The 25,435-nt window shown below is 40.6% G+C and overlaps 1 protein-coding gene across 1 annotated transcript; it reads right to left on the reverse strand.

Moving 5' to 3' along the window:
* Positions 1-10,305: 10,305 nt before the first annotated feature.
* LOC141286761 (cytosolic sulfotransferase 3) lies at positions 10,306-12,921 on the reverse strand. The gene is made up of 5 exons (XM_073818863.1): positions 12,780-12,921; positions 11,384-11,510; positions 11,157-11,254; positions 10,891-11,065; positions 10,306-10,786 (listed from the first exon to the last, which is right to left on the reverse strand). The coding sequence occupies exons 2-5, from the start codon at positions 11,448-11,450 to the stop codon at positions 10,674-10,676; spliced, it is 453 nt and encodes a 150-aa protein (XP_073674964.1). The 5' UTR covers positions 11,451-11,510; positions 12,780-12,921; the 3' UTR covers positions 10,306-10,673.
* Positions 12,922-25,435: the final 12,514 nt, after the last annotated feature.

Genomic DNA, 25,435 nt, shown 5'->3' on the forward strand with positions numbered 1-25,435 from the left:
CTGTAGCGTTCAAAAGTGTCAGTTTTATTGCTAAAGCATCACTCATTGGGAATTCATCAGTGGTCATAAATAGTCAATGTCTATTAACAAGTTAGATTTCAGATGCCAGTTGCAAAAACAATTTACAGGTTATGTAGTAAGCATAGAAAAAATGTCATAACCTTTATAAACAGAATTATATTGAAAAATTATTTCATAATACTCATATTTCCAGTGTTGAATAATGTCACAAATCAACATGATAAACTTGGTAAATGGAGAGGCTAAAACTTAGCATACATTACCGTAAGTACAGTACTTTATATAACACCTTTAAAAACTGGTGTTATTACAATTTGTACTTGTTCTGGGAACTAGAGACAGGAGTTCTCTCACCCTCTTATCTCAACTTTTGTTACCCTCCTTTCTCCGCCCCTAGATAAGAAAGGGGTCGTAACAATCTATACTTTCAAGAAATCCATTTACGCACTAAGGAGAAGTCTGGGGTTTCCATTATGTTGAAACAGTGTTGTAAATTTTCTGCCCTTATCAAATGTTTCTTTCAGCTCTTCCGTGTAAATTTAATTCTGTGCTGTCACACTATGCTTATCCTCTCTCTCTCTCTCTCTCTCTCTCTCTCTCTCTCTCTCTCTCTCTCTCTCTCTCTCTCTCTCTCTCTCTCTATTTTGCACTCAACCTCAAATAACCGGTTATGCAAGTTTAGACAGACTTCCTTCTATTCACTTCTCCATAGACATAATGACAGATGGAATTTGAGTCCTCCTCCGACTCTTTGTCTCTTTCTCAAATTTTGAAAATGTTTTGGAGATGTCCTTATGACTAGCATATTCATATTAAAAGCAAAAAAAAAAAAAAATGTTTGTTCAATGTTTCAAATAAACTTGATTGCCTTTCGAGGGAACCTCTAACTGTGCCATCTAGCGATTGCTATGGGTGTAACCGGTGTCTGAAGCATACATCTAAACACAACAATAACATTGGCTGGCCACAGTCTATGACATCCTTACTCACGTGACCACAGTATAAAAGGGCGCTGGAAGAACATGTCATCCTCTTCTTCGTCTTTAAGGGAATGTTATGTTTGTAGAAGAAGTTGTAAGATGATTTCAGGCGCTAATGGGGATCTTAATAAATGAAATGAAATGAAATGAAATGATCATTCTTTCCACTATGGTGAGCAGCAGTAAAGTGTATAAGAAGTGTAGATCTGTGTTCTCGATTTTTGACACCTCATGACACACAATCTTTGCGTCCTTTGTTTGGGTGAAGAGCATGCTTGCGATGTCCTGGAGGGGGTAATCTTGCAAGTATCTTCCGATGAAGAAGCTCCACTCTTGTTTGTCCCTCTTTTCGAGGAAAGAGGGACAGCCATCTGCTCAGGACCCACCACTGCCGAGGCACGGAGGAAAGTGAGTTTGTAGAGATTAAGGAGTGGACCTGGCTGACGAGTTAAAGAAATGTCACGGACAAGCTGCTGGATGATGATGCAGTCTTGCTTACGTTGTCTGATCCAGCTAGTGCTCTGCTGGCTTCTGGCCAGAAAGAGCAGGAGATGTCTGAGGAGGGAAGAAGTCTAGACTAAGCTCTCTCAATCCTCCTACTTTGCGTAGGCTGAGATGTTGGAGGTAATGGAACAGGCTAAGAAGATGGTGCTGCGGGGTCATCTCAATAAGCGTTATTTGTCTGACCATAGCCACCCAGCTCAAGTTGAGGGGATGCTAGCTGGCTCTGTAGGTGAGACATCCTCTCTCAAGGCTCCCTCCTTGTTGTCCAAACCCCTTCAGTATGCATCTTGTTTGAATGCAAGGGCGTATGCAGCAGCAGGTCAGGCTGTGACTTCGTTGCACACCATGGTGTTGCTTCATGGTTCCCAGGCTGACCTGCTGAGAGACCTGGGTCATTCCCCTGACAAGATAGCTGAACTGCGACACACCATGTATCTTGCTCTCCTTTATGTCCTTCATTCCAAGAAGGTCCAGGTCTGAGCCTGAACAGCAAGAGGATTATGGCCTGTCCTGGTCTGAGGATCAAAGGCAGGCACATAAGATATGACTCATGCCCCTTAACCACCTCCGGGTAGATCTAGGAGAAGGTGCGAGTCAAAGGAAGGTAGAGAGATCTGAAGGAGGTGAAAACATCTATGCTTGCTGGATCATGTAGCCAAGTTGCTAAGCTTCTCAGAGTATACGCTTCGTGATGTGCTCCCTGAAATCCTGGCTGGATGTTTGCTTTGAGAAGCTGCCTGGACAGGACGTGCAACCCATGTCTCGCCCTGAGGGGCTTCCTCAGATGTGAGTTACGGTGTGTTCACACGGGGCGTCAGCGTCAACGCTTGACGGAAGGCGTGGCTGAAGTTTGGCACTGACGCCATGGTCATAGCAGCGTCAGCCAATGAAATTAGACCGTTTGCTGCTCCCGAACAGGACGAACGTGATTGGCTGTCGCCTGGCTACTGTATTTTCACTGTAAATTTTTTCCAGGATTTCACAAGATATAACTGTAATATTTCACAGTTAATTACATTATTACCACTTCACAGGTTTTAACTGTGATAATTCACAATATAATACCGTATTTAGACTTTTACTGTGAAAATAATGCAGGCGCGGGGCTTTTACAAGAAACTACTGTGAATTCCGTCTTTTTCGAGTGGCACTGGCAACTGCGGCAGCGTCATCAGAGCTGTCTGATGTGCGTGGTCTCATTCGGTGGATTCAGCGGTAAGTGTTTAAATGTGAAACTTTATCAATTTGATTACTGTTTTTTTTTTGATAGTGCATGTTATTTAAAAGTATGAACCAAATTAGCGTTAGTTGTAGGTTCTGTTGTCATGTTTTTGTAACTTAGCTGGAGCAGACTCTCCAAACCTAGAGCAGTCTAGGTTTAAGCGCGCAAATTTGAATGAACAGACGTTGGTTGTAGTTAGTGTTAATTATACCGTAAGTTAACTGAGACGTCTGGTTAGATACACCGTCAAACATTTAACTTTAGCTTTTCTTAAAGCTTATCTTAGTTAGTCTAACAGCGTTCTCTTTTCCCACAGCATTTCCTACGTTGACCGACGAGAAATAAAGTTAAAAGGTAAGATGTGGCCTTAATGTGGGTATTATGACAGTTATTCAACTAGATAAATTATGGTGTTGTGGATTTGGCCAAAGGTGGATTAAATTCATCTCAAATTAGTAACTTTATAATTTTCTTCCCTGCTGTGTGTGTGAAACGGAGTAACTGTTGTCTGTCTCGTCAACAGAAAAATGAAGTGCGCATGTCAATTTTTTTTTATTATCTTGTCTCTGGAATTTTCTACTGCCAAAATAAATGTGTTGCGCGGCATTTTTCCCGCTGTTAGACCAAGGTACACACATCTGTGTTTTGCGTACATTAATGTTGGTTATAACTTGACAGTCCAAAGTAATTGCAGTGATTTGTATCTGTATATACGTTTGTAATTATTGTCTTTTAATCGTCATCTGGTATTGGTGTTTGTATATATTTAAATACAAACCGTATAGTTTAGTTTCTAGTAGCCTACGCTACCTTACAGCTTAGTGACTGTCACTACAGGGTGGTGATGTAGCTTTCTAGCTACACTACACACTGTTCATTTTAAAGTTAATAACCCAAGTAGTCCTTAATAGATTCTATATTTTCACATTTATCTTTAACTAATGTGTACATATTGTTCATTACTTTTTATGTGGTTCAGTAGTGTTTAGTAATTTAGGTGTGGGTGATCAAAATACAGTATGTTGGTGTTATAAGGGCAATCTGCTAGCTACATCCAAAACTGCTAGTTTTGAAGAACTGAAGAACACAAGGTACAGATTATTAACTGTTGAATCTTATTCTACTCTTATTTTTGCAGCCTTGTGCCACAGCCACTGATGTAGAAGGGACTGTGATGCTACCAAGCACCCCTCGCTTGATTGTTCAAGGTAATGTTGATGTCTTCCTCATTTTGAATGTATTCTGTCAAGTCATCCACAGATTTGTTGTGAACAGTTTCATGTAGTAACTATTTTCTTTCAACCGATAGTTCCTACATGAAACTGCTTACAATAAGGTCTGGATTATCTTAAGTAAACCAGGTCATAATTTCTGGAAAGAGACATTGCTGTTGAGTTTTTCAAACGTGTTTGCACTTTGAGCACCACAAACAACGTTCCATATAGTCCCTTTATATACAAAAAAGTTCTGTTAAAAAGATAACCTGAGAGTGAGTAGTATGATGTATATATCTGAGTATGATGCTCATGTATTAATTTCATTTAAAGGATCTAAATGTAAACAAAAAGTTGCCTCTTTCCCTGAAGTCAACATAAACAATCTGCTATCACTCCCCAATTAAACAACTTGGTCTTAAAAAAGTTTTAAAATAATAATAATAATCTATTATGAAAAGGACAGATTTTTAATATCCAAAAGAAACTTTTAAGTGATAAGGTATGTGGTGTTGTGAATTATACTGTACACCTGCAACTTTATTTACTTATTTACTGTTCAACATTTGGAATGTATTGACATTTATCTTTTAAAGAAATGTAACACACAGTAGTTAGAATATGCCACAACTATTTTTACTCTAAAAAAAAAATAAAAATAAAAATCCTTTACTGAACAGTTGTCCATGATGAGTTTATCTGGTTTTGTTTCAGGTGACATAATGAAACCAAGGGCATGGATGCTGTCGTTGGAGGGTCAAGTGGTAATGGGACCTCACCTTGACTTTACAACTGGTCTGGCTGCTATTTTTTCCAGCTACTACACTTTTAATTTGAAGTATGCTGAAGATGCTGCTTGTACTCTGGAATTTATCCAAAGGTAATATCTACATTAATACTGTACTTGAGGGCTTGCTTTTTATTTGGTGAGTTAAACAAGGAATGCATTGTGTTTTGCAATCCGCTCAGGACCACAGCAGCCAAACGGTGATGATTTACCCTTTCTCCCCCTCAAACAAGTGGTGTGTTGCAGACTTAACTTGTGTGTCTGTGCTGGAGACCAGACCAGATTAGACCAGAGACAAAGCTTAAAAAAAGTCAGAAACAATTAGAAAACAACTGTGTGCTTTATTGTGAAAAAGATATAAGAAATGAAATGTGTTTATCACATCATCTGTGAACGGGTAATAATTCTAGGAGGAAGAGTACAAGTAGAAACAGCCATAGGGAGATGGACAGGCAACAGGCTCTTACTCCATCCTCTGCAAACAGTACATGTACTGTAAATTGTTGTGTGCGAATGCTTTGCCTGGGTAAATCACACACCTCTACTTTGTTGAAGGTCTATTCATAGACTGTGTGATGGAAATGTTTTTCAGTTCAGTTCCATTAATTTTTTTTTTCTTTTTTTTTTTCTGAATTACAGTAATGTCACCTTGTTAAAACTGAGCTAACTTTAGTTTGACTCTGTACTGCAACAGCAGTGACCCACTGAAGGTGGTGACTGGGAACTGACACCTTTTTCATCCCACTTGAATTAAACTAACAGCTTTCTTCTCTGTCTTTTTGTTCATAGGTGCTTCTTGGGCATCAACCCAGAGACAGGCACACAATCTAAGAGGCAGAGAGGTCACATGAACCAGCAAGTCTGCACTCTGATCAGAAAGCTCATGACTTCGAATGGATGTCAATCTAATGTAAGCTGTGTTCCAACTTCAGAACGGACTAACAAAACAGTGTATCTGTGTTAAAGGAACACACTGACTTTTTGGGACTTTATCTTATTCACCGTATCGCCCAGAGTTAGATAAGTCCATACATACCCTTCTCATCTCTGTGCGTGCCGTAACTCTGTCTGACGCACCCACTGTTAGCCTAGCTTAGCACAAAAACTGGAGGTAAACGGCTCCAGCTAGCAATAGCATACTGCTCCAAATAAGTGACAAAATAATGCCAACATTTTCCTATTTACATGTTGTGACAGACATCTTCTAACCGTATACATACTGGGAACTATATTCTCAGAAGGCGAAGCACTGCTACTTGGGGAGTGGTTTGCTCGCAGCACCTGAGAAGCCCCGTTGTGAGGAGCAGAGAGTTTGCTCAGAATTGGAGTAAATCACTCCGCAGAAGTAGCAGTGCTTCGCCTTCTGAGAATATAGTTCCCAGTATGTATACGGTTAGAAGACGGCTGTGTCTCATGTGACCTTGTTATTCGTACACACTGTGACTATACACATTACAACATGTAAATAGGAAAATGTTGGCGTTATTTTGTCACTTATTGGGAGCAGTGTGCTAGCTGGAGCTGTTTACCTCCAGTTTTTGTGCTAAGCTAGTCAAGCGGCTTGTGCGTCAGACAGAGTTACAGCACACACAGAGATGAGAAGGGTATGTATGGACTTATCTAACTCTGGGGGATACGGTGAATAAGATAAAGTCCCAAAAAGTCGGCATGTTCCTTTAAGCTAGATGTAGTTATGCAGTAAGAAGTTTACTGAAGCTATTAAAGGGTTAGTTCACCCAAAATTGAAAAATCTGTCATTAATTACACCCCCTCATGATGTTCCAAACACAAGAATTTTGTTCTACACAAATTAAGAACATTTTAAGAAATCCGAGAGCTTTCTGATCCCACCTATAGTCTGCAATGTTATAACCATTTTCAAGTCCGAGAAAGGTAGTAAAACCATCGTTAAAATAGTCCATGTGACTACAGTGTTCAACCTCAATGTTATGATGTGACGAGAATACTTTTTGTGCTCAATGCAATCACATGCATGATCGAGAACACATGACGTGAACAGCATCGGATACTGGCACAGAAAGGAAAAAATTGTTGAATATAGTCGATATTCTATTTTGTTTTGTTTTGTTTTGCTTCTGCGCAGTAAAAGTATTCTCGTTGCTTCATAACATTAAGGTTTAACCACTGTAGACATATGGACTATTTTAACAATCTTTACTACCTTTCCGGGCCTTGAAAGTAAAATAATTGCTGTCCATGGAGGATACAGAAAGCTCTCGGATTTCTTAAAATATCTTAATTTCTGTTCCAAAGATTTTTTGGGTGAACTATCCCTTTAATGTGTTCTATAGTGTCTCCTGATTCAATGTAGAGTTTAGACAGACTGCAAAATAAGTGTGTAAAATTCATTGTTTTTACGTTTATTTGAATTTAACATGCCTTGACGTCTAAAAACGTCAAATTTACAGTACTTTACAAAAGTTTTAAGTGTAAATTTACATTACTTGCTACTGTGTTGCATTACTATGCAATTTATCATGCAATTTTTGCTTAAAGGGTTAGTTCACCCAAAAATGAAAATTCTGTCAGTAATTACTCACCCTCATGTTGTTCCAACCCCGTAAGACCTTCGTTCATCTTCGGAACACAAATTAAGATATTTTTGATTAAATTTGAGAGTTGTCTAACTCCTCCATAGGCTTCTAAGGGACTGAAATTTGCTGGCCCAGAAAATGTATTAAAGACATCGTTTATATAGTCAAAGTGACTACAGTGGCTTAATCTTAAGTTTATCAAGCGACGAGAATACTTTCTGTGCGCAAAAAAAAAAAAAAAAAAAGAAAGACTTTATTCCACTATTCATTTCCTTCTCTCTGGGCCTCGGGTGAATTTATGTAGTATAACAGTGTAGCGCTTCTGTGTTGTACGTCACACGCATCACACACATGACCAGCGTCGGCCAATAGTGAGCCTATGTGTGACGTACAACACAGAAGCGCTGCGCTGTTATACTACGTGAAAAGACTCGAGGCCCACAGAGAAGGAAATTAATAGTGGAATAAAGTCTTTTTTTTTTTTTTTTTGCGCACAAAGTATTCTCGTCACTTGATAAATTTAAGATTAAGCCACTGTAGTCACTTGGACTATATTAAAGATGTCTTTAATACATTTTTCTGGGCCAGCAAGTTTCAAACCCTTAGAAGCCTATGGAGGAGTTAGACAACTCTCAGATTTAATAAAAAATATCTTCATTTGTGTTCCGAAGATGAATGAAGGTCTTACAGGGTTGGAACAACATGAGGGTGAGTAATTACTGACAGAATTTTCATTTTTGGTTGAACTGACCCTTTAACCTCAATTATGTTACTTTCAGCCCTGTTATGTGAAAAATAATAGGACTGGGTAAAAGTAACAGGAGTGATTAGAGTCCTCTGGTTTGTTGATTTAATATTAATTGATATAGTACTATTCACATGATTTTTTTTTTAATAGTTGAAATTACTTAAATTGTAGACATTTTAGGATTACAATGCGAGTACCATACTTACAGGGAGCCAGTCCACCACAGGGTAAATTAAACTTTTTGTCTTTCTTATCTTTTGTATATAGTGGATAGAACCCACACTCAGCTACGAGGGAAGGAGCGAGACACCTGCAACCCCCTATATTACCACCTTTTTGTCTTTTCTTCTATCTCTCCCTCACTCTCTTCTCTTTCTCCTTTCTCTTTTGACACACAATACTGTTTCTGTCACAAGGAGGGTCAGAGACGTGCGGATCCATTTGCAGCATTTTATTCAACAAAACAAACACAAAGGGGCAGGCAGAAATCGTGGTCAAACACAGGCAGAAGGTCGGGGCTGGCAGCGAGAATCAAACACGGGAGGGAGTCCAGGAATCAAAACACGGGAAAACAAACACGGGAAGAAACGCTCAGAAATGCAGCCGGGGCAATAAAAGACTTCGCGAGGAAGCTGTGTGTGTGAGTGGCATATAAGCTGTCCGTGTGATGAGCTGCAGCTGTGTGTGTGTGAATGAGCTGCAGGTGTGAGCAGTGATCAGTACAGTGAGAACCAGGGAGCAGGTGAATGCAGTGATTGGTGCAGTGGCTTGTGGGGGCTGAAGTCCATGAAGTGTAGTGCAAGAGTTAGTGATGACAGGACGACTCAATTCGCGACAGTTACCCAGTGTTAATCCCTGTTACCCATTGTTTTATTCCTGTAATTAAATTGTATTTTACTTCTAAAAAATAAAAGTTAAATCACTGTTTTTATCCGTTTTGTTTGGTCCATCATTTATGCTAAATCACGGTAATAGGTAGACATTCACAGTTATGTACAGTAATTCTACATCTGCTTACTGCTAAATTACAGTAATACATAGACACTAACTAATTTCACAGTTAAGTACATTAATTCTACTGCTGCTTACTGCTAAATTACAGTTATACATAGACACTAACTGTAATTTCACAGTTAAATACATTAATTCTACAGCAGCTTACTGCTAAATCACAGTAATGCGACGGCATAATTACTGTGAAGTCACAGTATACAGCTGTCATTTCACAATAATTTACTGTAAAAATGATACAGTAACTTACTGTGAAAGTCATGCAACTGGTAACCTGCAATTTATTGTAAATTTACAGTCAAATAATTAACAGTGTGCATAGAGCGATCCTGATTGGTTGATGCTTCCGTCGGCGGCGCTTCACTGGCGTTGCTCGCGGCAGAAGTTGAAAAATTCTCAACTTCTGCCGTGAGCAACGCAAGTGAAGCGCCGCCGACGGATCCACAATTCTTTTCGGCAATGCTTGACATCACCCATTCAAAGTCAATGGGAAGCATTGACACCGACGCCCCGTGTGAACACACCGTTAGCTACTCAACCATCATGCACATTCTTTGAGCTAGAGCTCCTCTCGCCAGGCATTGAGCAGCTCCACTCTTTAACTCCACTCTGTAGTTTGATAGATGGTCAGGCCTGTCTGGATCTCCCTGTCACACTGCCCTTAAGGTCGAACCAGTGAGTTCCCTCAGGTACAAGTGAGATGTGTTCTGTGGAAACCCTTCCTGAGTGCTATGGTTCTGAAAGCCCTGCAATTTGAGTGTCTCCTCTCGGTTTGAGAACTGGGTGCTGCGCTCCTTTAAATTATATGTGAGCATAATGCTCCGTAGCCAGTCCTGTGACTGTTATGATGAGTTGCTATATTCCCCTCATATGAACAGTTTTCTATGAGGTATGCCTTTTTCCAATCCACATACGCTCTGAGTATGCAGACTCCCACTTAATGGACTCACATAAGGCAGCTCACATAACTTGGTAGAATGAGGAAGTCTAAATATGTTTGTTTATTCTGTATATTTATACTCTATTCTTTTTCTATTCTGTCTGTTTGCTTTCTTTTAATTTATTATATAATTAACAAAAAGGAATATGAAGTACAGCAGCAATGGCCTGATTATTTCTGGTGAGCAATTTGTCATAAAAAAATGTAATCCCAAAAATCTTTACTAATAGTAAAAATAGATCCCAGGGGAAAAAAAAAAATAGATCAAAAATAAAAATTTAAACTACTTACAAAATTGCATTTTAGTAACAAATAAGTCAACATTTAAACCATTTTAAAGTGTTTATTTTTCAAAATATGTATAATTTGATTTTTTATGAATTTTAATGCATTCGGTCTTACAGTCTTTAACACAAGAAACACTGTTCACCTGATTCTAGTATAGTTCTCGATGTCTGCTGTGTATTCTTAGACTTGTGTTTCAGTTCAGTTTTTGTACATTCTTGTCAAGATCGGTTTGCTTTTCTCTTGCTTTTTTCTCTTGTACTCGAGTTAAAGCTTTACAATTTTTCACATAAATCAACCTATGAATGGCTTACTTACTGTCTATTTAGTTATAAGCCAAATGTCTTTAAAATGACTGCATTTATACTTCTGTCAGACACTTTTTAAGAGATTCAGAACTCAAGTATTAGATCTCAGTGCGGAACTTGACAGTTGTGTTCTTCATCTTCTGCTTGTAGAACTCATCAAACTGTTCATTTTGTGCCACAGTGAAATGATTTTTCCAGTCTCCAACTTTCCCTTTTGAAAAGAAATAAAAGCAAGTGAAAAAACAGAACTTAGAAAACCTCTTCAGATGATTAAATTTTTTTATTATATATTATATTTTATTATTTATTATTAACCTTTCCTCATGAAGGGCGAGATCTTGAAGTCCATGACTGGGATAGTGGAATAGTTGGTCATCTTGTTCTGTTTCATGGCATCAAACTGAACCCCTTTTGTTATTTTCTCCCTCTCTTCGACTGAAGTAGACAAACCCAAGAAGGAGCACAAGCGTTCCACCTCACGTCCTGTGTCCTAAAAAAACATGGTAAAATATATACTTTTGACACATTAAACACACTGATTTTACTCTCAATGAAAATGTTACTATATGAACTAATCTTACTTCTACCATATCCTCATAGAACAAGTATAGCAAGTTGGAATATGTCTGTTTTTTCTCCCACCATCCATTGACATGGTCATACCAAGGACCAAACACATCTAGGAAGAAATGTGTAATATTAAATCATATTCATTGTTGGTAAATTTCTTGATTCATGTAATGCAACTGGCCAGAAAAAAAAAATATTATTATTATTATTATTAGACTTTAACAATCGTTTTACTTACTCTTTCCTTCCATAAATTTCTGTAAGAAAGTGTTCCAGTCTCCTGGTTCAGGCTGTACCTTGTTCATTCGATCGAAATGAAAATAGGAAACTGCATTGTCTTTTGCATTCCGAGCTACATACACAATCTAAAATGAAAAATGAAAGAAAGAAAGAAAGAAAGAAAGAAAGAAAGAAAGAAAGAAAGAAAGAAAGAAAGAAAGAAAGAAAGAAAGAAAGAAAAAATATTAAAACATAAAACAGGACATTAGGATAAAGTACAAGTACTTTTGACTTTTCAAGTAACTTGTATGTACGGATGTTTATATTGTGTGCTATAACAGGTCACTATTTTCTTGTTTATCACTGTAAAGCTGCTTTGAAACAATCTGCACCGTATAAAGGGCTTTATAAATAAAGGTGATCTGACTTAAAAAAAAATATGTTCTAAAATGTAAAACTACACCTAAAATGTAAGAAATAATGTATTTATATGTAAAAATGTAATGTAATTCAATTTTTACAAATCATTTTAATTTGCAATGTATGACAACTGCTAAACATTTCACTTGACTCTTTAAAACTCAAAATAAAAATATGATGAAATAAAATGAAATTAAGAACATCTGGTGACACTTTCTATGAAGCCTGTATTTATAATGCATTACAAGGACATTCTTAATGCATTATAATGCATGCATAATGCCTTATAAACAGCATTATAATAGGTTATATAATTTTATAAATAATCATAGCAACAGTTACGATGCACTATAATACTTACCTTGTGTGCTTATAACTTTGATGAGTACAATGCATTATAACACCAGATGAAGGCTGCATTTATAATGCATTATAAGAGCATTCTTATATGTATGTTCTTATTATGCATTATAATACATTAAGAATGCCCTTATAATGCATTGTAAATGCAGGCTTCATCTGTTGTTATAATGGTAAGTATTATAATGCATTGTAACTGTTTTTATGATTATTAATAAGATGATACAACATATCATAATTGTGTTTATAAGGCATTACATGTGCACTATAATACATTAATAATACCCGTATGAAGGATTATAAATGCAGACCTATGCATTGTACTCATCAAAGTTATAAGCACAAAAAGGTAAGTATTATAGTGCATCGTAACTGTTGTTATGATTATTTATAAAATTATATAACATATTATTATGGTGTTTTTATAAGGCATTATGCATGCATTATAATGCATTAAGAATGTCCTTATAATGCATTATAAATACAGGCTTCATAGAAAGTGTTATCGAACATCTTAAGCCACATAATAGAATGATTATATGAAACGAGGTCTACATCATTATCATTCTGTGATTAATTGATTATTGATGTCACCTATACCGCATACCAACTGAAATGAAGCCCCTATACTTTACCTTTGAGTTCTGCTCCCAGAAAGACTTGGGCACAAGCTGAACAGGTAAATGAGTTTTGATGATGCGAGGAGATGTGGGCAGATTATCAACCAGTTCCGTCCCTGAAAGTCAAAATTAAATGTGTTCATAAAAAATGAATTACATTAAAATATTACACATTTCATTGTGGTTCAGCCAGGACATGATTTCATGTCACTAAATATAAGGTTTTTTGAATGCATATATGGAACAGTGAAATATGAAAACATTTTGTGTGTTTAGGTAGATTTGTTTAGACAGATTTGTCTAGACTGTCTAGAATGGTGTTTGCATACACACACTGTAAAAAAAAATTCACCCATTTCAACTTAGGAACGTAAGTTTTGTAGCTGCCTTAAGATTTTAAGTTATTTCAGCTTAAAAGCACAAGTCATTTCAACTCACGACTTTAAATCTTGCCTAGCGTTGAATTGCTTAATTTAAGTTCATTTGATTTTATAATATTTTCTGTTTCAACAAAAAATAGTTGATTTGTGAATCTTTTGCATCCGCTATTAATGTTGAAAAATCTTCAAACTACCATTGTTGTGATCAGTATTTGCTTTAGTTGGACTCTTGACTCTTTGTACTATAATTTAAAATTTTCATTGGAACATTCTTTTGTAACAATGTGCTAAAATACGTTGGTTAAGGCAATGGAAGCTAAGATCCACCGGGATCAGCTGATGATTTTGACTGTAATCATTGTAAGCTTTTAAAAAAATATTTGTTCATAATAAGTGTGTTTGGTTTTATATTTTTGTTTAGAACGTGAGATACTACAATGAGAGATTTACGCATTGCAGTTGATCTGTTCATCTTAATTAGTTTGATGATTGTCACCATTGTTGAGGTTTGTATGATGAGTGTTGATGTCTAAAACTTTCTGTACGTTGCCACAGAATTTTTGCATTTGTGATATAGGACATTTATATAAGTAACGAAAGATCATCAATTTTATTCAGCATTATTTTTCAGCTTTATTTTCTTGACAACTGTATTGACACCATCACAAATAGTAATCCACTCGAACTTCATTTTAAAACATCTCTTTTTTTGGTATCAGTGTTTACACTGATACACTATTGTAGCTATAAAAGACAGTTAACTTAACAAAAGTTAAGAGTCAAGAGCCCAACTAAAGCAATCACGGATCACAATAATGGTGGCTTGTTGAAATTTCAACATTTTTTTCAGCATTAATAGCTGGTGATATTAATTCAATGCCATTAACACTGACAAATCAACTATTTTTGACATTGATTCAATGGTTGCTTGCATGTAAAAAAGTATTTCAATTTAATTTAATAAGCTGAAACAGAAAATATGTAAAATCAAACTAACTTAAAGCAATTCAACACTAGGCAAGATTTAAAGTCGTGAGTTGAAATAAATTGTGCTTTTAAGCTGAAATAACTTACAATCTTAAGGCTACCACAAAACTTACGTTCCTAAGTTAAAATGGGTGGAATTTTTTTACAGTGCAGTCCCCTGCCTTTTCTTGACTTTAAAATATTGTGGTAGTTTATGTTGTAGGAAAAAGCTACACAAAAGCTGTTAATAATGTATGATCATTGTTTAAGTATACATTTACTGATGTACAGCAAAATCCCCAGTGTTAATTTAACACTGATATAAACACTGAAGCAGTGTTAAAGTTAACACTGAAGCAGTGTTGAAGTTAACGATATAATTAGGTGAATAACGAAGTGATGATTGATCATTATTAAAGACACCTGATGTTAATAAGCAGAATCACCAAAGGAGAAAACCAAAAATTTTCAAGCAACCACTATAGTGGTCAGTGTTTGCATTAGTTAGGCTCTTGACCCTTAAATATTTTAGGTAAAAATTTGGCTTGTTTGGCTGCAATTGCTGAGTGACATAATCATGGTAACACTTTATAATAATGTTCAGTTGTAAGTCTTTTATAAGTGATTAGTTAATGATGAAATAATCATTTACAAAACATTCACAAATGATAATTAATAAAAAAAAAAAAAAAAAATTAATTTAGAGTTTAGACACAAGTGATTCAAGTCAAACAATGAATATGATAAAACACAATCATCAACTGATGACACGAGCTTATGTCCGGCTGTTTTCACTCAAATACAGCAGCCAAACAAAATCTAGTATTGAAGATTTAGGGTCAAGAGCCCAACTAATGCAAACATTGACCACTATAATGTTTTTTTTTTTCCTTTGGTGATTCTGCTTATTAACATCAGGTGTGTTCAATAATTATCATCATCACTTTGTTAATCACCTAATTATCTCATTAACTTCAACACTGCTTCAGTGTTTATATGTGTCCAAAACTCAGAGTGTTAAATTAACACTGAGGATTTTGCTATGTGAATTGACTCATTTTGTTGGTGAATTTATAACTGATTATAACCATTATTTGATAGAACTGAGTAGAAATATAAAAAAAAAGACAAACTGCAAATATTCTACAAAATGGATAAAGACTCTCTTGCTGCTTTTCAGAAAGCTGTGAAATCTGCAAAGTCTAAATATTTCTCAAATTTAATTGCAAAAAATCATCAAGGTCCTAAAGTTTTTTCCTCTTTTATTAACCCTGTAAATGCTATCTCCAAACTATATCTGCAAATTGTATGAAAGTTTTTCATGATTTTTTGGTAACAGTTTATTTATTTATACCATTCAACAACCTAAATCTCAGTGATTACGGGCCTCACAGACATAATACATATACGAATAGAAAGCTTGAAATGTTTAATTTTACATAAACCAATTCAAATAAAAAACAAATATTCTCTTTTTAAGTAATCTGTATGAAAGGTAGAAGATGTATGGTTTCTCCTGTATCACTTCATTACAAACCTTACACCTGTATTTATCTTGCACTGTTTTTATTTGCACCTAACTGTTATACACCTATGCTATACACTACCAGTCAAAGGTACTTTTTTAAAGAAAAATAATTATCTAATATTGTGAAATACTAGTACTAAGTACTTAACTTGGTTACTCTGTATTATGGACACCTTAAAATGAAGTTTTATAGATTTTATTGGAAATAAAATCACTAAGTTCAGGGACCATCCAATAGCTTTAAATTGGCTACTGCTAATACTGGCCTAGATCTCTTAAAATTTGATTAAACAACTCCACAAACAGCTTTACCAGTCATTACTAATCAGACTGGCTTTATACTATGTCTGTAGAAGCACTAATTGAGAATTAACAGAGGTTTAGAAATTGATGTTTTATTGGTCAAGGGTGGGGGGAACATGATGCCACCATATTTGGGGGCAAGGTTTGCTTTAGTTAGGCTCTTGACTCTTCAATAACTTTGCAAGCAATTGCAGTATTGTTTTTCAGTAAACACTTGTGTATTGCTGAATCAATAGCTTGAAGTTCAGACTGTATGATTTTAGCCCCAATTTTGACACGCCGACAGGTTTTGAGAAATCGCCGACAAATGCCTAAAATCACAGGCAAATCGCTGCTCATTCACGCGAGTGACAATCACACAGTGTGAACTATCAAAGACGCGATCTGAGAGAATCGCCGACATGTCGCCGACACCCGTGAGATATTTGGCATGCTAAATATCTGGACCTGTCGGCGATTCAAAATCATGCCGTGTGAAAGGTGATCTGACTGAAAATAACATCGGCGATTAGCTACAGCCAATGAGACAGCAACATCCAGGCCAGCGGGAAATTGGGGGAGGAGTTACGAAGGTATAGACCACAATATCAACGAGCATAGTTTCGGCTTCTTTTCTTTTCGCACATGCAATGCACATGCAATTTGTATGACAAGCTTCTTGCGGGCTGCCATTTTTTTTAATAATAATCCCAGTCTCACGCGAGAACTTGCACGCCTGACCTCGCGTATGTTTGGTTGTGAGACGTAGTTTGCGGACCGGGGTCATGAGAAATCCAGTCCCCACCCGGAATCGGGTCTCCATTAAAACCCAGAGTGATCTTATTGGTTCAATTGACTACTAATGGGTATTATTTTTAGCACCTGATTACAATTCCTGCAAAATCACGTTATATTTAATATAGTTAGAAATGCGTTATAATGACCATTAATGTGTTTTAAATTGCATAGTAGAATTATGTTTTTAAAACATAATAGAACAGCATTTTACACTAATAGTAAATTATTCTCATTTTCTGAATATTCATTGACAATTAAAATCACTAAAAAATTGATTTACTATAGTGCATTATTTATCAGACGTTATAGTGCTATATTTAAATACGTTTTTTTCCCATAAAGAAATTATTGTGGTTAATTACAAATTTACACGTTATTAAATTACTTCTTATAGTATAATTACATAATTGTAGATGTATAATATGTATGTTGGTTTTTATAAAAATATAAAACATTTTTGATCAGGCATTACCGTCGGGATCCTAAAGGAGACCCGATTCTGGAGCGGACTCGATTTCTCACTACACCGGGACAAAGTTGTTGGCGATTCTTCCTATTGTAAAGTCATGCAGTGTGAAAAGATCTACGATGCGATTGCTTTGAAATTTGTGCAGTCTAAACTCGGCTTAACTTATGCTGTTTATAGCTCATTTGAGTGAACATAAAGAGGAGCCTTTCTTACTTGTTTTATTGACTGACCTTCAATTATTTCTGAACTAGGAAAAACTTATATCAAACAAACATCATCATAATGCTTCAGTATCTATAATAGACAGTTTTATGAGCTCAGGCTTTTAGACATGAACACTTATCATACCATCCTCAACAGTGGTGACAAAAATTAGTCATACTGCAGTGCATGATGGGAGTTTTTACTATATTGTCAAAACATGCATTAACGTTTTGTTAATTGTCACCATTGTTGAGATTCATATGCTGGTTCTTGATGTCTGTGTGTGTCAAAAGAACACTGTATTTTTATGTTTATACATTATATGGGTTTTAAATCATTCATAGTAGCTAATAGAGCAAGAGTTTGGTTGTGAAGTATGGAAGTGCATGTAAAGTAATAATTTACTTCAGATCAGTTCATAACAACTTATTATGTAAAAACAACAACAACAACAACAAATAAAAAACAGCTAAATTGTGAATCATTGATCATTCTGTGTTTAACACCACAAGCATTGTTTAAGAGAGGGCCAAGAGCCGAACTAAAGCAAACATTGTTCTCCATGATGATGGCATCATTTTAACCAATAAAACATCAACATCTGATCCTCTGTAATTCTCAATAAAAGCTTCTGTGGATGCATGACAGAAATAAAGTCAGTCTGGTTTATAATAAGTGAAGCTGTTGATGCTGTTTGTGGAGTTTTTTAATCAGATCTTGAGAGATTTAATGACTTTTTTATTTTATTTCAGTTGATTTCATCTGTGGCTGAAATCAATTGTAGTTCTTGTGTTTTTGTGTAATTCTGCTTGTTAACAGCAGGTGTTCATCACTAATGCTCAATCATCTCTTAATTGATCACGTAATTATCTCATAAACTTTAACTCTGCTTCAGTGTTAATTTAACTCTATTTATAGAGGGACCTAATGTTCTCTGAATAGAGTTAATTTTAATAAAAAAATAAAAAATATATTTTATTAAGTTAACTTCAATCTATTCTTAGTTCTAATCAGATTTTTGTAACTTTCCAATCTGATTTTAAATCTATGCATAGCACAGATTCTGCTTTGGGTTTTAATTTTACATTATAGCAGGGGAGGTGACGTCAGTCTTGCAGTCTTGGTCCAACCTTGATAAAAACTCACCTGCCTGTAGCTTTCTAGAAACCCTTAGTTCTCTTACTAGAGGGAACGAGTACTGCGTAAGAAGTATCTTACGCTAGGGGAAAATCCTTTTCTGCGAGATATTGAAGCCAAAAATTATCCTTAATTTTGAAATAATGTAAAGCGCGTTGCAGCAGCATACAGACATAGGCGAAACAGCTTGCGCGCCTATTGGCTGCTCTGCGGCAACTGCAGCAGCCTATTAGAGCGAGGCCTGACGCGACGCCAGATCCAATGGGGGCATTTCGCGCCCTTTGCGTCGCTTCGCGCCCTTTTCGTAGCTTCCCGCCTAAAAGGGCGTGGTCTAGGCCTATAAATATCGCTCATAGGCAGCTATTATCTGATTTTTCATCCTTCACGCGAAGCACACGCATCGCTGGAGCCGGATAGAAGCCGCCGTTTGACTGCAAGCATCTCAGCGGGACGAGCCACTGAAGCTGCTGGCCACGCCGCCTTCCGTGCCTTCCTGCTGCGCTTTCCGGCGCTAATATCCTTTTATTAAATAAGTGTGTGTTGCCGCTGCAATACACACTTCTCACAAAAGAGCAAAAGCGTCTTTCTAAAGATGTCTTCTTGCGGCTCATGTCGAGCCACACTCAGTGACGGGGACCGCCACGATATCTGCGTTTCCTGCCTGGGTGAGGAGCACGCGGTGAACGCGCTCGCTGAGGGCGGCTGCCCTCAGTGCGAACTACTGCCATTAGCGACTCTGAGGACTCGCGTGGCATCCTTCGCTGAACCTGCTCCCCCGCCCGCCGCGGTGTCGCGCCGTAAAAAGCGCCGTGCCCAGCGGGCTCCGGAACTCCCCCTCAGTCGACAAAGCTCGCCGGTTCGCCCGCCAGCTTCACCGATCTCGTCACCCCCCGTCTCGGAGGTTAAATGGCCGCGGTCTGCCGCCGTTTGCTTCGACGCTGCTGACGAAGGGACTGTCATGGAGGAGGAGGAGGATTCCTGCTCTATTCTGGCGTCGTGCAGTGAGGACTGGGAGAGCTCTGCGGACCTCGCTCCCCCCGCGCACGCCCCGTCAGGTACGAGAGCATCAATTGAAGCAGAATTGATGAGGATCCTCACACAGGCCACGGCGAGCCTTGGCCTCGAGTGGTCCTCACCAGAGCAGCCCGCTCACAACCGGTTGGACGGCTGTTTCCTGCCAAAAGGGGAGCGCGCTTCAAGCGCATCGAAACCGGCGCCTTTTCTTCCTGAGCTACATGAAGAACTGGCTAAGTCCTGGAGCGCCCCCCACTCTACGAGAGTGCGCCCTTCCTCTTCTCTTGCGTTCTCTGCTGTAGACGGCGCCGAGAAGAGAGGGTACCTCTCAATGCCGCCGGTCGAGGAGGCGATTGCAGCCCACTTGTGCCCGCCCTCCGCTGGACGGCGTGCCAAGTCGGCGCTGCCCTCAAAAGCCTGTCGCCAAACGTCAAGCCTGCTCCGCCGCGCGTACACCGCCGCTGGGCAGGCCGCGTCAGCGTTGCACACTATGGCCACGCTGCAGATTTTCCAGGCTGACCTCCTCCGAAAGCTGGATGAGGAAGGCTCTGAAGCGATCTGTGTGCCGGACCTAAGAAGCGCCACGGACCTCGCTCTCCGCGCTACAAAGTCCGCAGCACAAGCCATGGGACGTAACATGGCCGCGCTTACGACAACCGAGAGGCATCTGTGGCTGACGCTGTCAGAAATGGCCGAGTCCGAACGCACCGCGTTCCTCGACGCCCCACTCTCACCTGCTGGCTTGTTCGGATCTTCGGTAAAGAATTTTGCAGAGAGATTCGCAGAGGTACAGAAAGCGTCTCAGGCGATGAGGCACTTCCTGCCGAAGCGTTCTAGTTCTGCTGCCGGCCGTGGAAGACCGCCCGCGCAGAACTCACAAACCCAGCCTCAGCCTCAGCCCGCCGCAGCAGCTTCGCAGCGTCACCGAATGCAGGGCGCGAGACCGCGTTCTCGCTCTTCTGGCCGCCGTCCCGTTGGGCGCGGCTCGAGACCCAGAATTGAGCTAAAGCCGGAACCTCCGAAGCTGTCCTAGCAAAGCTAGGAAAAAGACGGTGCACGAGTCCCGCTGTCGCCGGACCCCCACCAAAGGTATTTGCTCGTTCAGTTCCAAGAAATGTGACTGTCCCAGTGTATTTTGCAGCCAACAAACCGGCTCTGTCGCCCGTTTGCCTGTACTCAAAAGCCGTTTTCACGGCTACCCAGATAAATCCAAAAAAGAGTGTATTTTCTGGTGTCCCGGCCACGGCCGATGGTGTTTCACGTGTCAGAATGCCCACACCTCAGTGCCCATTTCTACACACAAGCACACCCTGTCTCACAGGTCAAGCGCGCATAAAATCGACTCGTATCGATTGCGCTTCACAACCGGCCACGGCCGATGGTGTTTCAAGTGTAGTCAAAATGCCCACTCAGTGCCCATTTCTACACACAAGCACAACATGTCATACAGACCCTGCGCACATAAAATCGGCTCAGATCGATTGCGCTCCACATGTGATAGACGTGCCCACTTCACAGTGCCCACAGACATCACATCACGCACGTCAAAAGGTTTCCGTAAAAGCGAAACTAACGTGCATGCAGGCGAACGGTGTTTGCAGTGTTAAATGTGCCTGTTGCCACACGACCACATCCACACACAGACATAATAGTTCCCGCTATCAGCGTGCCCCACGCCTCGAATGTCACGAGCACGTCTCTGGTGCCACAGCACTCCGAAACCACTCCGTTACGGATAGAACGGAGCGCGTTTCGTATTCAACCTCTAGCTATTCATGCAAACGCATGGGAAAAGCTTCCAGGGGTTTCGAAATGGGTGCTGGACATTATAAAAGGAGGCTATTCGCTACAGTTTCACCGACGCCCGCGCCGCTATACAGCGCGCGTCGAAACCACAATGCAGACAGAAGCAGCACACCTGCTTCGAGCCGAAGTGACGAAACTATTGAGCAAAGGGGTCATAGAGCCCCTCTCTCAAACTCAAAGCGAAGGAGGGTTGTACAGCAGATATTTCCTGGTACCGAAAAAAGACGGGGGTCACAGACCCATATTAGATCTAAGGCAACTGAACAAAGCGCTGGTGAAGCGTCGGTTCAGGATGCTCACGACCAGAAAAATCCTCGCGCAAGTTCGCCAAGGAGACTGGTTCGTGTCAGTGGATCTGAAAGACGCGTATTTTCAAATACAGATAGCGTCACGTCACAGGCGATTTTTGAGATTCGCCTTCGAGGGCCAGGCATATCAGTACACAGTCCTGCCGTTCGGTTTGTCCCAGGCACCCCGTACATTTACAAAGTGCATGGACGCAGCGCTCGTTCCTCTCAGACTGAAAGGCGTGCGCATACTGAACTATTTGGACGATTGGCTGATTCTAGCGCAGTCTCGCTCAGTGCTTGTACAGTAGTGATGCGCGGGTCGGGGTTTTTTTCAACCCGCGGGTCCCGCAATTATGAAATTATTTGGCCCGCCCCAGCCCGCCCCGCAGTACTGTGTCTATTTTTACAACCCGCCCCGCCCCGCACCCGCGACAATTAAATAGACATACTATGCATTGTAATGCAAATGAAAACCGAAAGTGCTTTTCGCCCTTTAAACTGGCAACAATACTGTACGATTATGAATATGAACCATAAATCAAATCATATTAATAACAAGATAATCAGTGGTGTAACGTTAGTGGTGCCGGAAGAAATGTGGGTATATATGCTTCATTTATGAATATCGGTTTGAACTTTCTATTTGAACGCATTCGTTTACTGGATCCTTGGACTGAAAGGTTTAAAGGTTCACTGGTTTAAGGAAGTTCTGATCATGAAAATCTGCTTCTTTTTATTTGTAAGATATTGTGTTCGTTATTATGTACTGTTTAAAATGACTAGGGTGCAGGACGCAGCGGGCGCAATACATTTCAAAGCAAGCCGGCGCCACAGTCCTGACTACATCATTGCTGTCTTTATTGTGTGTTTTTAGCGAATATTTACATTCATTCACATATGACTGGATGTGGTTGACTGTCATGATTTTGGCTAATGCAGGATAATGCACATCAGAGGAGATTTAAATACGCATAGCACCAGGCCAGCAGAGCTGAATGTGAGTTCGCTTGATGCGCTTGTGGCTGGCAGCGGGAGCTGCTTGGCGCTTTCGTGACGTGACGTGTTGATAACCTTATTAAAGAACTTAATAAAATATGAAAATAGATATTCCCAAATATGTAATATAGGCTATAGGGGATTGCACGCAACATACATTGATTTTTTTAAATTTTATTTTGTTTTTAATGACCCGCCCCAACCCGCCCCGCAAATAAAGTGACAGTTTCTTTACCCGCCCCAACCCGACCCGCGGGTTACCCGCGGGGCCCGCGGGTTATGAGACGACCCGCGCATCACTATTGTACAGCATACGACCATGTTACTCGATCACCTCGAGGATTTGGGTCTAAGAGTCAATTGGGCGAAGAGCTCACTGTCCCCCAGTCAGAAAACTTCCTTCCTGGGCACAGAATTGGACTCGCTGTCAATGATAGCGCGGCTGTCACCACAGCGCGCAACAGACATTCAGCGCACAGCGGGCTCGTTCCGCTGCGGCGCGTCTGTCCCGCTCAAACAATTTCAGAAAATGCTGGGTCTCATGGCCTCAGCGTCATCAGTTCTGCAGCTGGGTCTGCTGCGTATGCGTCCACTGCAGTTCTGGCTGAAAGCGCGCGTCACGCGTCAAGCGTGGGCGCCCGGTCGGCTTCGTATCACGGTCAATCAGAAATGTGTCACAGCCCTGAAGCCGTGGAAAGCAGTCGACTGGTACCAGTCAGGTGTAAGCCTGGGGACTTTCTCGAGAGTAAAAGTGGTGTCTACGGACGCGTCAACCTCGGGATGGGGGGCTCTGCTCGAGGGCAGACCGTCTTTTGGCCAGTGGTCAGAACGGGAAAAGCTCCTACATATCAACTGCCTCGAAATGCTGGCAGTACGGAACGCGCTGACGCGCTTCTGTCCCCAAATAAAAGGAAACCATGTACTAGTCCGCTCGGACAACATGTCAGTGGTTTCCTATATAAATCGCCAGGGCGGTCTCAGGTCCAAAAACCTATACAGACTGGCAGAACACCTCCTGGTATGGGCTCAGCGCAACCTGCGCTCGCTGAAAGCAGCGCATGTGCCGGGGCTTCTGAACATAGGGCCAGACAGACTGTCCAGGAACAATGTTCCAGCAGGCGAATGGTCTCTACACCCACAGACAGTACAACTACTGTGGAAAAAATTCGGCAAAGCGGAAGTAGACCTTTTTGCGTCTCCGAACAACGCTCACTGTCAGGAATTTTACTCAAAAAGCAGAGACGCGCTGGCCCACGAATGGCCCCGCCGTCATCTCTATGCTTTTCCCCCCATCTCTCTCCTACCTCAGGTGATAGAGAGGGTCAGGGAAAAAGGATGTTCAATACTGCTGATAGCGCCGTTTTGGGAAAACCAGCCCTGGTTCCCAGCGCTGATGCAGCTGACGAGCACCGCCCCGTGGCCGATACCAGTGAGGAGAGACCTTCTCTCTCAGGCCAGCGGCTCGATTTGGCACCCTCACCCAGAGCTGTGGTCCCTTCATGTCTGGGCCACCAGCGAATATATGATGAACTCCCAAAAGGAGTATTAAACACGATCACGCAGGCTAGAGCCCCTTCTACGAGACGGCTCTATTCCTCAAAATGGTCAGTGTTTTCGGGCTGGTGCGCAGCCCGCGGCTTGTCACCCACTAACTGTGGTGTGATGGAGGTGCTTTCCTTCCTACAAGAGCTGCTGGACAAGGGCAGAACCCCGTCCACGCTCAAAGTCTATGTGGCGGCTATAACGGCGTTTTCGAGCGCAACGTTAGGTCAGTCAATAGGAAGGAACGATTTAGTTATTCGCTTCCTGAGGGGAGCTAGAAGACTAAATCCCCCCAGACCTCCCTCAGTCCCCGTATGGGACCTTTCTGTGGTACTAGAGGCCATGAAAGGTGGACCATTCGAGCCTCTGCAGACGATTGATTTGAAATACCTGTCTCTTAAGACTGTGTTTCTGCTGGCTCTCGCTTCAGTGAAGCGCATAGGGGATTTGCACGCACTCTCTGTGAGCGCGACGTGCATGGAATTTGGACCTAATGACTCTAAAGTCATACTCAAACCCAAGCATGGTTACGTTCCAAAATCACTCAACACACCGTTCAGGGCACAGGTCATCGCGCTGTCAGCCCTACCGGTCAATGATGAGGAAACGGACGCGAACCTCCTATGCCCAGTCAGGGCATTAAGAGCTTACGTGTCTCGCTCGTCTGCTTTTAGACAGACAGATCAGCTTTTTGTTTCGTTTTACGGGCGTCCCAAGGGACTGGCCGCGTCGAAACAGAGCTTATCCAGATGGATAGTTGATGCTATTGCGTTGGCATATGCTTCCAAGGGCAAGCAGTGCCCGCTAGGTGTCAGAGCACATTCCACGAGGGGCGTGGCCTCATCGTGGGCGTGGTCGAGTGGGATTGCCTTGCAAGATATTTGTACGGCGGCGGGCTGGGCCTCTCCGTCTACATTTATAAGGTTTTACAACCTGGAGGTTCCCGCCTTACAGGCCAGATTGCTGTCAGTCTAGATGTTCAGTGTTGTCTGACCTGATGTTATCAGCTCGGAATGCTGCGTCTACTGAGCACAGCTCTAGGGTCGACAGTGAAAGTAATAGCACAAGATGTGTCTGGGCAAACTGTGTGATGACCCTTATTCTTACGTCAGCTCAGGCCGTAACCCCGCCCTGTATGTACGTTTACTTAGCGTCTGAGTGACGCTGCACTATGTGGAAGAGTGCGGCGTTGCCCCTCCCTCTTCCCCGGACTCCCTGTGAGTTCTATAGGTGATTATGAACTGTATGAACCCCGGGTT

This window comes from Garra rufa, chromosome 15 (genome assembly GCF_049309525.1).
Source record: "Garra rufa chromosome 15, GarRuf1.0, whole genome shotgun sequence".
In the NCBI taxonomy this organism is placed as follows: Eukaryota; Metazoa; Chordata; class Actinopteri; order Cypriniformes; family Cyprinidae; genus Garra; species Garra rufa.